The 14,866-nt window shown below is 38.2% G+C and overlaps 1 protein-coding gene across 1 annotated transcript; it reads left to right on the top strand.

The window, feature by feature from the left end:
- Positions 1–2,092: 2,092 nt before the first annotated feature.
- LOC307149471 (GTPase IMAP family member 8-like) lies at positions 2,093–11,908 on the top strand (the record flags this gene model as incomplete). The annotated part of the gene is made up of 3 exons (XM_079855815.1): positions 2,093–2,171; positions 3,817–4,455; positions 11,112–11,908. The coding sequence occupies 3 exons, from the start codon at positions 2,093–2,095 to the stop codon at positions 11,906–11,908; spliced, it is 1,515 nt and encodes a 504-aa protein (XP_079711941.1).
- Between the last annotated feature and the right edge of the window lie 2,958 nt (positions 11,909–14,866).

Genomic DNA, 14,866 nt, shown 5'->3' with positions numbered 1-14,866 from the left:
AATGAAACATAAATACAGCTTTTGTGTGTTTATCATCTTTTCCGCATATATACTGACACAGATAATCATTTTCATTGTATGAATGAATGGCTTGCTCTAACTGTTGCTGGTCTTCAACAACAACACGCGCTTTTGCACCCCCTGCTGGTGAGGTGCTGGTGAGCCCTGCAGTTCCTGGATGTCAATGTTGAATACTGTCGAATTTGAACCATTGAATTTGTTATGGTTAACGCAATGCCTATTTTTTTCAAGTAGTGCAATTCAACAGGCTTTTTTGTTTCAAAAACATTTGGCATTATTTTACTTCCATATACCTCACAGCAGTTTCACTCCTCTCAGGCGGACACGATGAGCTACAGGAAATCCATCGACGCGTGTGTGATAGATGTGACCAGTAAAGGAAAAAAGAACATGGAGGCAGCAGGCTACTGCAAACGTTGAGGGGTTTATTTCCACAGAATGGGGTTACAAAAGTAAAGCAAATGTTAACTGAGGTAAACCAAACTATTTTTAAAGAGGAAAAAAATTACAAATAAAATAAAATAAATAACAAATTTATACATTGGTGACCAGCAATTAACACAAAAAGGGGGACACGCAGCCACATAATGGCCATTACACACAATAAACAAATATGAAAACATCAAATATACATAAACAAACACTTCAAATAATACTATCAAATAATTTAACTTTATTAAATGTACTTCTTATACATAAAAGAAAAGGACGTGAAATAGTCCTTGGAGTCCCCCCGGAGCAGAAACCGGAATGGTTGCGGCCTGATCATTGGCCGGAACCATGTACGTCCGATGTTACCACCCTTTTGACGGTGCACCAACTCACGGGACTCAGACGTAACAAACAAGTAAACAAAAAGAACGGTAAGAATAAACTCAGCATACTAAACGTTAAAGAGTGTGCGCACTTAACTCCAAACGCAAGTTTAAATAAAGTTTATTAAACCACAATAATGTTGTTGTGTATTCTTTACTGTAAACAAATTCCATTTAATAAAAAGACACAAACTGACCTGACCCAGGCTCACCAACATCCGCCACAGCGTGTGACAGGTTCATCGCAGGAGGAGCTCACTCACAACAGGTGCATGCTGTGTTTGGTCCTTAATCACGCTCAGGCGACGCTTAACGGCCTATCTGACTGTCGACACTGCAATAGCCTGCGTTTAAAAGTTTTGAGCTCCAGGCTCGCCTGCTTTCTGATAAAAGAAGGCCTCGCGTCTATTTCTTTTGTTTGTGGCCCGTTTGACGATGATGTGCTGTCTACATCTGCCTCTGACTCTGAGGAGCTCATAGGCGATGTGTTTAGTTCTCTCCCTCCGAGCGGACAGGAGAAACACACTTCTCTGTCGTACAATGAGCTGTAGACAAGCTGGGACTAGAATGGGAGTGCGAGCCCACGCAACCTCAGGCCCAGTCGAAACTGGCAGATCGATATTTGGCTAGCCCAGCTTAGCCGCTTAAGCCTCTCCCCTTCTTCCAAGACCTCCACCACGAGGTTTCGAAGTCTTGGAAGCTGCCATTTTCGGCACGCATTGCTAACCCCGTTGCCGCTGATTTTGCCACGGTTTCTAAAATGGCTATGCGGCAATGCCGGCCATTGAAGAAACGCTTGTGGCCCATTTCACTTCAGCTCCAGCTTGGAAGTCACAGCCCTTGCTGCCATCCAAACCGTGCAGGATTACTTATGCTTTGGTTGGAAAATCGTACATGGCCGCTGGACAGGCAGCAGCTTCTCTTCACTCAATGGCTGTACTCCAGGCTTATCAAGCACAGCTACTTAAAGAGCTAGACGAAGGGGAAGGTATGACACCAGAGGCTGTTAAGGAGCTCAGGTGGGCTACTGACTTGGTGCTTAGAGCTACCAAGCACACTGCCCTTGGCTCACCTTTGGCTCTCTCTTCAAAGACAACAAAGAAAAGGACAAAACCTTAATGCTGGATGCCCCCATATCTAAAGACGGCCTATTTGGCGAGTCTGTGACCGCTGTGGTGGAAAATTTTCAGGCAGTCTGCTGTTTATCACCAGCTCATCCCACGCAGGTCTAGGGAGACCGAGACCGACACCCAGGAATGGCCCAGAGCCAGACTTTACGCCTTCCCACTGATTCGGTTACTCTCGGCGGTTCTTCTCAGAGTGAGAACGGCCAAGGTGAGACATCTGTTGCTTGTGGTCCCGTTTTGGCCCACTCAGATATGGTTCCTCAGACCTGGTCAGTCTGCTGTGGTCAGTCAGTCAGAAGTTGTGGGCGCGACCCCTGAGCGGGGGTACATGATAATGCATTCCAGTCTCTCAGCTGAGATTACAGACACTATGCTTAATTCTAGGGCCCCTTCTATGAGGCGCCTGTATGCTTTTAAATGGAGGCTGTTCGTCTCTTGGTACGGCCAACACAACCTGGACCCAGTTCCTTGCCTTGTGAGTTCAATAATGGAGTTCCTACAGAGTTATTTTTCAGCCCCTGCCACACTTAAGGTTTATGTGGCCGCTATATTTGCTAAGCATGTGCCCTTGGGAGGTGTTTCTGTAGGACGTCACCCCCTGGTTTCCCTTTTTCTGCAAGGGACTAGACAGCTTAGGCCTTTCCATCCTGTATGAATTCCCTTTTGGGATTTAGCTTTCTGGAAGGGCTGAATGTGTTTCTCTGGGGTCCTACACTAAGTATTTGAGCTTATATACACCACTGAAGACCTTACAAATTCCTTGTAAGGTAGAAAAACATGTTGCTAATGTTTAAAATGGAACGTATATCTCACACTTACACATGGCACAATCCACTATCCATATATTATGTTTTATTAACGTAGTTCGGGAGGAACACATCAAAATAAGCTACTCTATTGCCACCTGCTGTCTACAATCAGTAATCACAAATACTCTAGTATCACCAGCTGTCTACAATCAGTAATCAGCATATCTACCCAATCAGCACGAAGGCAAACCATATATAATCACAGTCAAACTCACCTAAGGATATTCTACAGTCTTCAGAATCCCTCCACCACCCCGTCTCCTCTCACTCACCAGGTCACTTCCTAAACCTGGGGGGGAATACTCTGTGTTCGGGCCAATTACCAAGATCAGAGCCCTCTCCCCGGACAGCATGCCAAATACGTTTACCAATTTAATCTATCCGACTTATTTGAAAGTGTGAACTCATGAAAAAGAAAACTGTCCTCCTTTAGTGCATACATTCGTGGTACATATGCATCAGTGGAAAACATTTATTTCCTTATAAAGAACAGGCCAACTGTATAACAGTTGATGTACACATCATCACTGGAAAACCTTTGCATCAGTGGAACATATGTTGCATTGCACACATACTTCTATGCAAAATATAGCTCATCCCATATCTCTCTGACTTTACAAAATACATTATACAAATTATTATGAACATTAATAAAGGAAAATAATACTGAAAATAAAATTAAACAGTGAAATTTTTGTCTTTAGTAAGACAGTGATATTAAGACTCTTCTGTATGCCCTGTGGGGTATGTTGTCACATTTCACTTCCATTCTTTCAGGGTTAATAAAGAAAGAATTATGCACTGTATTAATGAATCAAAACCAAATAATTGTGCTAGACGTGTGAAATGAATGTGGGAAAAATAAATTCTCTGAACCCTAAGTGGAGTTACAAAAACTGAGAAAGTCAGAAAGGTTGTTTCCCACTCTACTACGCTCTACTTTTTAACAAGTTTATTTAAAACTTCAGATCTCCGTTTTAATTTATATTTGTAATTATTTTAAAATGCTCTATTCAATCCCAAATATTGTTATCTGATTCACAGGATCAGCTTCATCTGAACTCAGGATTGTTCTTCTGGGTAAAACTGGTTCAGGAAAGAGTGCGACTGGAAACACCATCTTAGGTCGAGAGTGTTTTAAGAAGGAAACTGCTCTAGTGTCAGTCACTAACACCTGTAATAGAAGAGAAGTAACGATTGATGAGAGGAGCATCTCAGTCATCGACACTCCAGGACTGTTTGATACGAAAATGACAGTGGAGAAACTGAAGGAGGAAATAGTGAAGTGTGTCTACATGTCTGTTCCTGGTCCTCATGTGTTTCTGATGGTCATCAGACTGGATGTGAGATATACAGAAGAGGAGAAAAACACTGTGAAATGGATTCAGAAGAACTTTGGAGAAGAAGCTGCACGTTACACCATCATTCTATTGACTCACGCTGATGCACTAGACGGGAAATCATTAGATGAGAGTATCAGAGAAAGTAATGATCTCCGGGCTCTTATTGGTAAGTGTGGAGGCAGATTTCACTCATTCAACAATAAGATCATGGACAACCGCTCTCAGGTCACTGAACTGCTGAAGAAGATTGAGAAGATGGTGGAAGCGAACGGAGGACTGCATTATACTAACGAGATGTACCAGGACGCTCAGAGCAGGATACTAGACAGAGCACAGTTCTGTAAGTGTCTTTCTGTGTTTTTGAGACATAACTCTTACGAAAATATTTTCCCATATATTTGATCAGTATATTAAATGGTTTGAATTTAGTCCTATCTGTTTCATTTCATACTCTATTGATTCCATTAAATTTAGTCTACATGTGAATTATAGTCCATATTTTTTGGTTTTTGTGATTGTAGTCAGTCCACAAGATTTGACACATATCTTCTGATCTTGAATTCAAGACTAGCAGTTCATAGTTTCCTTTGTCATGATTTATTTTCCAAGTCAAAAAAGAATCCCATTTCGTTCAGTCTTCTTATATCATAATCCTCTTGTGTATCAAAATCTTCTCTTGAAAAGTTTTTTTGTTGAGTACTTAAAAATGCCACTCAAGGAACACACAAGGTTAACCAAGGGAACTAACAAGACACGCCTAGGGAGACTAATCGGCATGAAAAAATGTTGTTTGGAGTCAGACCATTTCATTTTATGAATGTGAAACTTTCCCATTAAAGGGATAGTTTACCTAGGGTGACCATACGTCCTCTTTTTCCCGGACATGTCCGGCCGGGATTTCGAGATCGCCCAAAATGTCCGGGATTCAGCTTTTGCTCTCTACAGTCGCCATTCATTATGCCATTGACCCTAAGTTTACCTAAAAATTAAATTAGCCCATGATTTACTCATCCTGAAGCCATAGCCATATATTGAAAAACATCCTGGCTCTTCCAAGCTTTATAATGGGACTGAATGGATAGATGCACTTTGAAGGACTTCAAAACAGAAACACCCATCATAAAAGTGCTATCATGGATAGATGCACTTTTATCATGGATAGATGAACTTTTATGATGGAGAGATGCACTTTTATGATGGATAGATGCACTTTTATGATGGACAGATGCACTTTTATGATGCTCTTTTCACTGTCTGTCCTGGCCAAGGTTATGGAAACTCTGGTGAATGAACAATTGAAAGAGTTTCTAACTACCAACAATATTTTGTCTAATTTTCAATCAGGTTTTCGTAAAAAACACAGCACAACTACAGCATCCCTAAAAGTAGTAAATGATTTTATTGACTCTTTAGATAAAAAAACAACATTGTGCAGCTCTTTTCATTGACCTATCAAAGGCTTTTGATACTGTGGATCATGCAATATTTAAACAAAGACTTCTCAGTGTTGGGTTGTCAGAACAAACAGTCTGCTGGTTTGAAAACTATCAGGTAGATCTCAGTGCGTACAGGCAGATGGTCTCACTTCCAGCCCTCTTAGTATATCCAAGGGTGTGCCCCAGGGGTCAGTGCTGGGACCACTCCTATTTATATTATATATCAACAATCTTGATCAAAATGTCTCCAACGCAAATTTTCATTTCTATGCCGATGATACTGTGATATACTGCTCTGCATCAACTTCAAACTAAGCTCTTTGTCAGCTACAACTTGCTTTTGATACTGTACAACGTACCTTGTTCGATTTAAAACTTGTTTTGAATGATGACAAAACAAAACTTATATTGTTTTCCAGTGCAAAATCAAAGTCACGGAACCTTCTACCTATCACTACTTCTCCGGGCTCCGAGATTGAGTCTGTATCTCAATACAAGTATCTTGGTATCCTAATTGATGATTCACTCTCTTTTAAACCTCATATTCAGCAGCTGGTAAAAAAAAAACTGAAGCTTAAACTGGGTTTTTATTTTAGAAACAAGTCATGTTTTTACTTTGAGGCCAAAAGGAGGCTTGTTGCTGCCACTTTCTTGTCAGTGCTGGACTATGGCGATGTTATATACATGCATGCGTCCATTACAAGCTTGAAATTGTTGGATACTGTTTATCACGGAGCTCTTAGGTTTATCACAAACTTTAGAGCTCTTACTCATCACTGTTCTTCGTATGATCAGGTTGGTTGTAGGGCTGTGTATTGGAAAGAATCTGGCGATACGACGTATCACGATACATGGGTCACGATTCAATATATTGCAATATATTTCGATACTGTGCATAAGGCGATATATTGGGATTTTTTTTAAGTAAAATATATTAAAAATATTTTAAAAAAGACATGATGTGCATAAAAGTAAAAGAAGTTTACTTTAGGTAAACAATTCAGTACACAGAAAATCAAACTGCCAGTTTGGGATTGTGGTTCACAGGTTCTTAGTGAGCAAATTTTTATATGCTCAAGTAGGCCATAATAAAAGAAAATAGGTACATAGCCCCTGTCACAATACAAAACAACAACGTGAACTGGACGAAAATGAATGAAAGTGGATGAAAGTGAACAAAATGAATGTGTCATATATTGAAATCAAGTTTTATGTGATAAAAGATTTTAAAAGAACTGGACGCGCGAATGAGGCGAACCGCGCCGCGCTAAACGCCTCGTGCCGCAGGACCTCCAGAGGCGCGTAAACGCGTCTTTGCATTGACTTAACATTGAAATCACTCGCGCCAGATGCTCTTTTCGTGTTTGGTGTGAACGATGCACGCGATTACATTTAGAAATAGACAAGCTTTGTTTCCAAATGCACCAAGCAAAGATATCCTATCAATTGTATAAACTTTTATAAAGCCAGCCAATATAATCACAATAAACACATCCAAAATGAAATATTTAACATATATACGCAACGTCTAATTTGTAAACAAAATGATTTACGCACTAAATCCAGCATAAACTCCGGCACAATTTGCATATGTTTAAACTCTCAAGACAGACGTCACATCCCGAACCTCACAGCAATTGGCTGCCAACTGCGTTTTTCGCTTGATATTTGTATAAAGGAACTGTCTAACTTTTTGACGCTCTCGGTCGCTCTCAACGCTTTCTCCGGTCCGCTGTCAATCCTAAAATGTCCAGTGGACACGCACCGTTATAGGCGAGCCTGGCGAGGACACTAGTGGTGCGTCTCAGCATAGCTATCTAGTGGTAGGGATTTAAACAACATAAACGTGAACCAGTGTCTTACGGTCTTACCATGAATATTTTTGGACGTAAAAAAAAAAAAAAATCGATATTGCGTTTTTGAAAATCGATACAGTATTGCAAAATAAAATATCGCGATACTCAGGTGTATCGATTTTATCTTACAGCCCTAGTTGGTTGGTCTGCATTGTCCATCCGTAGACTTAATCATTGGTACATTTTTATCTACAAAGCTATTCTTGGTCTGCTTCCCCCATACCTTCAATCTTATATCAAAAAGAAAGGTACAGGAAGATATTGTCTTCGTTCTGAGGACTAGATACTTAAAAGGGGCGTTTAAGTATGTGGCCTCCTGCGCTTGGAATCAGCTGCAAAATGTACTGAATCTTAAGGAGCCGGTTTCATTGGTTGATTTTAAATTACCTTAAATGACATGGAGGCTATACAAACTGGCTGTAGATGTTATGACTGACTATTCGGACGATCCTTGCTGTTGTTTATCGCTTGTGATAATATATATGAAACTTTGATATTTTATGACCTTGTAACTCACTATTTATTACCAGCATAAATTGTTATATGTTATATGTTGATGTTATATGTTATACATTTTTATGTCTGTAACCTTGCTAATTGGGCTGCTGCTGCCTGTCTTGGCCAGGGCGCTCTTGGAAAAGAGATTCTTAATCTCAATGAGTTTTCTTTCTGGTTAAATAAAGGTAATAATAATAATAATGATGGATAGATGCACTTTTATGATGGACAGATGCACTTTTATCATGGATAGATGCACTTTTATCATGGACAGATGCACTTTTATGATGGACAGATGCACTTTTATGATGAATAGATGCACTTTTATGATGGACAGATACACTTTTATGATGAATAGATGCACTTTTATCATGGACAGATGCACTTTTATGATGGACAGATGCACTTTTATCATGGATAGATGCACTTTTATGATGATAGATGCACTTTTATCATGGATAGATGCACTTTTATGATGAATAGATGCACTTTTATGATGGACAGATGCACTTTTATGATGAATAGATGCACTTTTATCATGGACAGATGCACTTTTATGATGGACAGATGCACTTTTATCATGGACAGATGCACTTTTATGATGGACAGATGCACTTTTATGATGAATAGATGCACTTTTATGATGGACAGATGCACTTTTATGATGAATAGATGCACTTTTATCATGGATAGATGCACTTTTATCATGGATAGATGCACTTTTATGATGAATAGATGCACTTTTATGATGAATAGATGCACTTTTATGATGGACAGATGCACTTTTATGATGAATAGATGCACTTTTATCATGGATAGATGCACTTTTATCATGGATAGATGCACTTTTATCATGGACAGATGCACTTTTATGATGGACAGATGCACTTTTATGATGAATAGATGCACTTTTATCATGGATAGATGCACTTTTATGATGGACAGATGCACTTTTATGATGAATAGATGCACTTTTATGATGAATAGATGCACTTTTATCATGGACAGATGCACTTTTATCATGGATAGATGCACTTTTATGATGGACAGATGCACTTTTATCATGGATAGATGCACTTTTATGATGAATAGATGCACTTTTATGATGGACAGATGCACTTTTATGATGAATAGATGCACTTTTATCATGGACAGATGCACTTTTATGATGGACAGATGCACTTTTATCATGGATAGATGCACTTTTATCATGGACAGATGCACTTTTATGATGGACAGATGCACTTTTATGATGAATAGATGCACTTTTATGATGGACAGATGCACTTTTATGATGAATAGATGCACTTTTATCATGGACAGATGCACTTTTATGATGGACAGATGCACTTTTATCATGGATAGATGCACTTTTATCATGGACAGATGCACTTTTATGATGGACAGATGCACTTTTATGATGGATAGATGTACTTTTATTATGGACAGATGCACTTCTATCATGGACTTCTATCACTTTTATGATGGACAGATGCACTTTAATCATGGATAGATGCACTTTTATGATGGACAGATGCCCTTTCATGATGGATAGATGCACTTTTATGATGGACAGATGCACTTTTATGATGGACAGATGCACTTTTATGATGATAGATGTACTTTTATGATGGACAGATGCACTTTTATGATGGATAGATGCACTTTTATGATGGACAGATGCTCTTTTATGATGGACAGATGCACTTTTATGATGGATAGATGTACTTTTATCATGGACAGATGCACTTTTATGATGGACAGATGCACTTTTATGATGGATAGATGCACTTTTATGATGGACAGATGCACTTTTATGATGGATAAATGTACTTTTATGATGGACAGATGCATTTCTATCATGGACAGATGTACTTTTATGATGGATAGATGCACTTTTATGATGGATAGATGCACTTTTATCATGGATAGCTGCACTTTTATGGACTGCATTTATATAGCGCTTTCACAGACCTATGGCCACCAAAGCGCTTTACATATAGCCTCACATTCACCCATACATTCATAGACCGATTATGATGGATAGATGCACTTTTATGATGGACAGATGCACTTTTATCATGGATAGATGCACTTTTATCATGGATAGATGCACTTATAGATGCACTTTTATGATGGATAGATGCACTTTTATCATGGATAGATTCACTTTGATGGACTTCCAAAAACAAAAACCCATTGACTCCCATTATAAAGTTTGGAAGAACCAGGACATGTTTTAATATAACTCTGATTGTATTTGTCTGGAAGAAGAATGTCATACACACCTAGGATGACTTCAGGGTGAATAAATCATGGGCTAAATTTCATGTTTGGGTGAACTAACCCCTCCACATCAATATAATATATTTTTGTATGTATGCAATGGAAAAATGATTTAGAATGTTCCAGCACATGTTTTACTATATCCACTGTTCAGTATTTTTTTAGGGGACTGCATCCGTTACAACAGCAAATTATTTAGGTCTAACTCTTAAATTTATTAAAAACTTCTCTGTTAATAATATCTCCTTGGTGAAAAGTTATGCTTGCAGGCCAGTGTCCATGAGAGCTTGTTTATGAAGCTTCAGTGGTATTTTATCATGTGAATAATTACACTTAATAATAAAAATGAGAGGTCACCCAATTGCTTGAATAGGTAGTTTGGAAAGGAGTTCCTAATTCATATGCGTCAATAACTTTTCACATGCGCTATAAAAATGACGTCACTGAACATGCGCAGTAAGAACAAATATAAAACTGAGAAATATAGTATTTATCATTAAATTACTAAAGCCCCTTTCACACAGAGATTCCGAAAAAATACACGGATAAAGTGACCCGGGATTTGACCCGGGTACGTTTGATTTTGGTTCATTCACACTGCCAGTGATTTTCCGGATTCAGAGAGTGTGTTCAAACACAACCCGTAAAAATCCCGTAAAGACACGTGACACGGAATTGTTATTTCTCAGCAGCGTCTTAAGTTTGCTTATGAGCTGCGATTTCCACACTTGTGCAATTTTTCTCTGATTCGATCATAAACTTGCGCATTACGGATCATCACGCTGTGTGAAAGGGGCTTAATAATGATTATACCAAATTTACATAATAAAAACATGAAAATATAAATTCTGAAAAATGAAATTGGCTCTTACAATCAATATCTAGATTGTAATTGTATTATTCGAAATTATGATTGACAGGGTCTGGGAAACCTTGGATTGTGCTGCTGGGTAAAACTGGATCTGGAAAGAGCAGAACAAGAGAAATCATTGAGGGTCGAGAGAGTTTTGAGTGGAGAAGTTCACCATATTCTGCAACTGAAACCTGTGAGCTTCATGAAGTACATGTGGGCGGAAAGACCATGACAATAATCGACACTCCAGGACTGATTGGTGCATTAGAGAAGAAGATGAAGGATGAAAGAAAGAAGTTTGTCATCATGTCTGCTCCTGGTCCTCATGTGTTTCTGCTGGTCATCAAACTGAATACGAGATTCAAAGATGAAGAGAAAAACACAAAGGAATGGATTCAGAAGAACATTGGAGAAGATGCTTTACGTCACACCATCATTCTGTTCACTCACACTGATTGTCTGAAGGGTAAATCAATAGATCAGTATATCGGTGAGAGAGGGTTCCTATGGTCACTGATTGACAGCTGCGGTGGCAGATTCATCTCATTCAACCAGCAGAACCATGTCACAGAACTGCTGGAGAAGATTGAAAACATGGCAGAGGGAAATGGATGGAGGTACTACACAAATTACATGTTTCAAAAAATCATTAAAAAAGACAATGATTATAAAGAAATGAAAGCAGTGGTAGTTGACATTGCAGCAAAAGCTGGATCTGGAGCAGGAGCCGGACTCGTGGTCGCAGGAGGCGTTGTCCTGGGAGTAACAGAGATGGTCTTCCTTCCAGCACTACTGATTGTAGGAGGAAGTGTAGCGTTAGCTTCTGCAGTCGTAGCTTGGAAGCTACGTAAGAAACAGGATTAATGTGCTTGTGTAAGCTATACTGTTGTGATTCCCAGAGATTGTGCATGAATCTATTGCACATAAGAGGAGTATAAGATAAGCATTTGTACAGTTTCATTAATGCAGTTGTGTAGTTCCTCATTTCCAGCTAAGAACGGCTGTCTCGTGTCTGTCATGCTTCTCAGCCTTCTTTCTTTCAGTTCATTTAGTAATGTACTGTCCAAATACTGTGCCAAGATATACAAATAGGTTTAGGCCATTTTGATCTGAATGGAGGATTGGATCTGACATTATTATTTTATTATATATATTATTATTTCTTATAAAATTCTTATTAAACGTTTAGCAAAATTATTATTTAATAATGAGATAGGTCGCCAATTTTTTAATAATAGTTTTTATCTTTTGTCTGAGTGATGTTGGTAAGGACGTTGATGGCCTCCTCATATAATAGGAATATCGTCTATAAAAACTTTATAAAATTCTGATGTAAGGCCATCATTTCCAGGGTTTTTTTTTTTTTTTTTTGTGATTTTATACATCAATTTCATTTATAGGGTTTTAGGAATATTCAAATTTACTGAATTAATGAATGAATCACTCACTGCTCTTGACTGAATAACTTTAGTAGCTTTAATAAGGATCAGCCTTTATTCATATAGTCAAGCAATGCTTTTTTACATCTTATTGTTCAATTTCTGTGTTATTTCTGACTTGAATACTGTTAAATAGACCTATACTTTACCTGAAAAACCTAAAGCAGTCATGAAGTGAATTTTCAAGTTTTTCAAATGATTCCTTGTAAACATAATATTCTGTATTTTTGTATTTTCAAATTACAAATTACATTTTAATTAAATAATTTTTCTCACACCTGTATTTTGTATTTTATTTTTAAAACATTTGATGCGCAAGTGTAACAAAACACTTTTTGATGTATTTGTGGCCATGCCTGCTCATCGTGCCTTCTTCTTCATCATCATCTTCATCATAATCCTCTTCCTCTTCTTCATTATCTTCTTCTTAATCTTCTTCATCATCATCTTCTTCAGCTCTTGAGTCTATGGCAGCCCATAGAACCGTATAGTAAATAGTTGTGAATTTTGGCACACAGATAGAGGACAGTCTGAACATTAATCACAGCAATTTTGGAGTCTCTAACTCAATCACTCTAGCGCCACCAGCTGTCCAAATTTGCACTCACGTTTATGTTAGGTCTAGCGAAATTCTAACAAAATAAATTTCCTCTGATTCCTTCCATTCGATTGCACATTAAGACATAATTTTAAATGTTTCCGCCATTTTGAATTTTCCAAAACAAACCCTACTTTTTTTTACCTCGTACTAGACAGTTCATCCGAATTTCATAAAATCATCTCAGATCATCTTCAGACCATGCCGGCAAAAATGAATTAAAGTCCCCCTGTAGTCAATAAGTGTATCCCTTAAAACTCATCTTTGATCACCAAAATTACATATTTAAAGGTGCCCTAGAATTTGAAATAGAATTTATCTTGGCATAGTTAAATAACAAGAGTTCAGTACATGGACATGACATACAGTGAGTCTCAAACACCATAGGTTTCTCCTTCTTATTTAAATCTCGTTTTTTTGAAAAACACCCCTGAAAAACAGGCGAATCTCCACATAACACCGACTGTGACGTAACAGTCGGGATCATTAATATGTACGCCTCCAAAAATTTGCATATACCAGCCCATGTTCAATGCCAGGAGGAACTGCGCAGTCAACAGTCAAATGTCAACAGGCGCAGTTGATGTTTATCTATAATCGGATACCGCAACAGTTTAATTCGAAGTTGTTTGTTTGCTCTGCCCATTTCACCATGGACTGTTTTTCTAACCTGGGATAATATCAAGCAGGCTTCTCTCAGCGTCTCATACTGAAGAAGGGGGCAATTCCAACTATATTTCAGCAAGCGGTAAGTAGTGATTTACTACGGAAGTAGCGATCAACTTCACATTGTTTCTCTTAGTAGGATGAAAATAATCTTACTTAAACTGTGATTAATATACAGTATATACACTACAGAAAGCGATCAAATAACAATCCCTTTCCAATCGCCCAAGCTGTCAATCACACAGCGCGAGTTTACACTTGCCAAAACTCGTTGTGAAACCAATGACGCTGTTACGCTGCACAACGAAGCTCTTAATGTATTTACCTCATGTTTGCATTGGTGAAAGCATTAATGAGAGTACAGAAACTGCGTTGCAATGATAAGATCTTTTTTCACGCGATCAACAGGCTGTCATCTGCTCAATGCTCATCACTGCAACCTTTTATGTGATGGAAATAGATCTAAATACTTAAAAAAACTTCTCACGATTCGTTAATCTCGATAGCTGTAATAGTAAAAACGTATAATAGCTGTAATGGTAAAAGTTTTCCAGATAGTTTCACATGTAATGCTAGATATTTCATATGCAAGCATGTCAGCCAATCACAGCAGTGGGTGTTTACACTGAAGTCTCACAGCAGACACGCCCCTTCAAACAGAGTGTTCAAATCAGAGGCTAAAATCAGGCAAGGAAATATTCCTTTTATTTCTAAATTATTAAAAATTTGTATCTAAAAAACATGCTAACATTATAAGGGCACCCCAGGAAACATTATAAAATAATAAAATAATCCATGCAATGGCACCTTTAAGTATTTTTTCAGCATCATTACTCCAGTCTTCAGTGTCACATGATCCTTCAGAAATCATTCTAATATGATGATTTGATGCTCAAGAAACATTTATGATTACATGTGGGCGGAGTCTCTCTGCAAGCGCACTGCACTTGCAACCAAATCAATCATAAATCACAGCCAATCAGAAGAGTGTGTGGGCGGAGTCTCTGCAATGCTCAATGTTGAAAATGGTTGTGCTGCTACAGATTTGTCTGGAAATGGTCATACATTTTTATTTTTCAGGATTCTTTGATGAGTAGAATATTCAAGAGAACAGCATTT

The sequence above is a fragment of the Squalius cephalus genome (assembly GCF_949319135.1).
Source record: "Squalius cephalus genome assembly, chromosome: 21".
NCBI classification, from domain to species: Eukaryota; Metazoa; Chordata; class Actinopteri; order Cypriniformes; family Leuciscidae; genus Squalius; species Squalius cephalus.
This window is presented reverse-complemented; position numbering and strand designations above follow the sequence as displayed.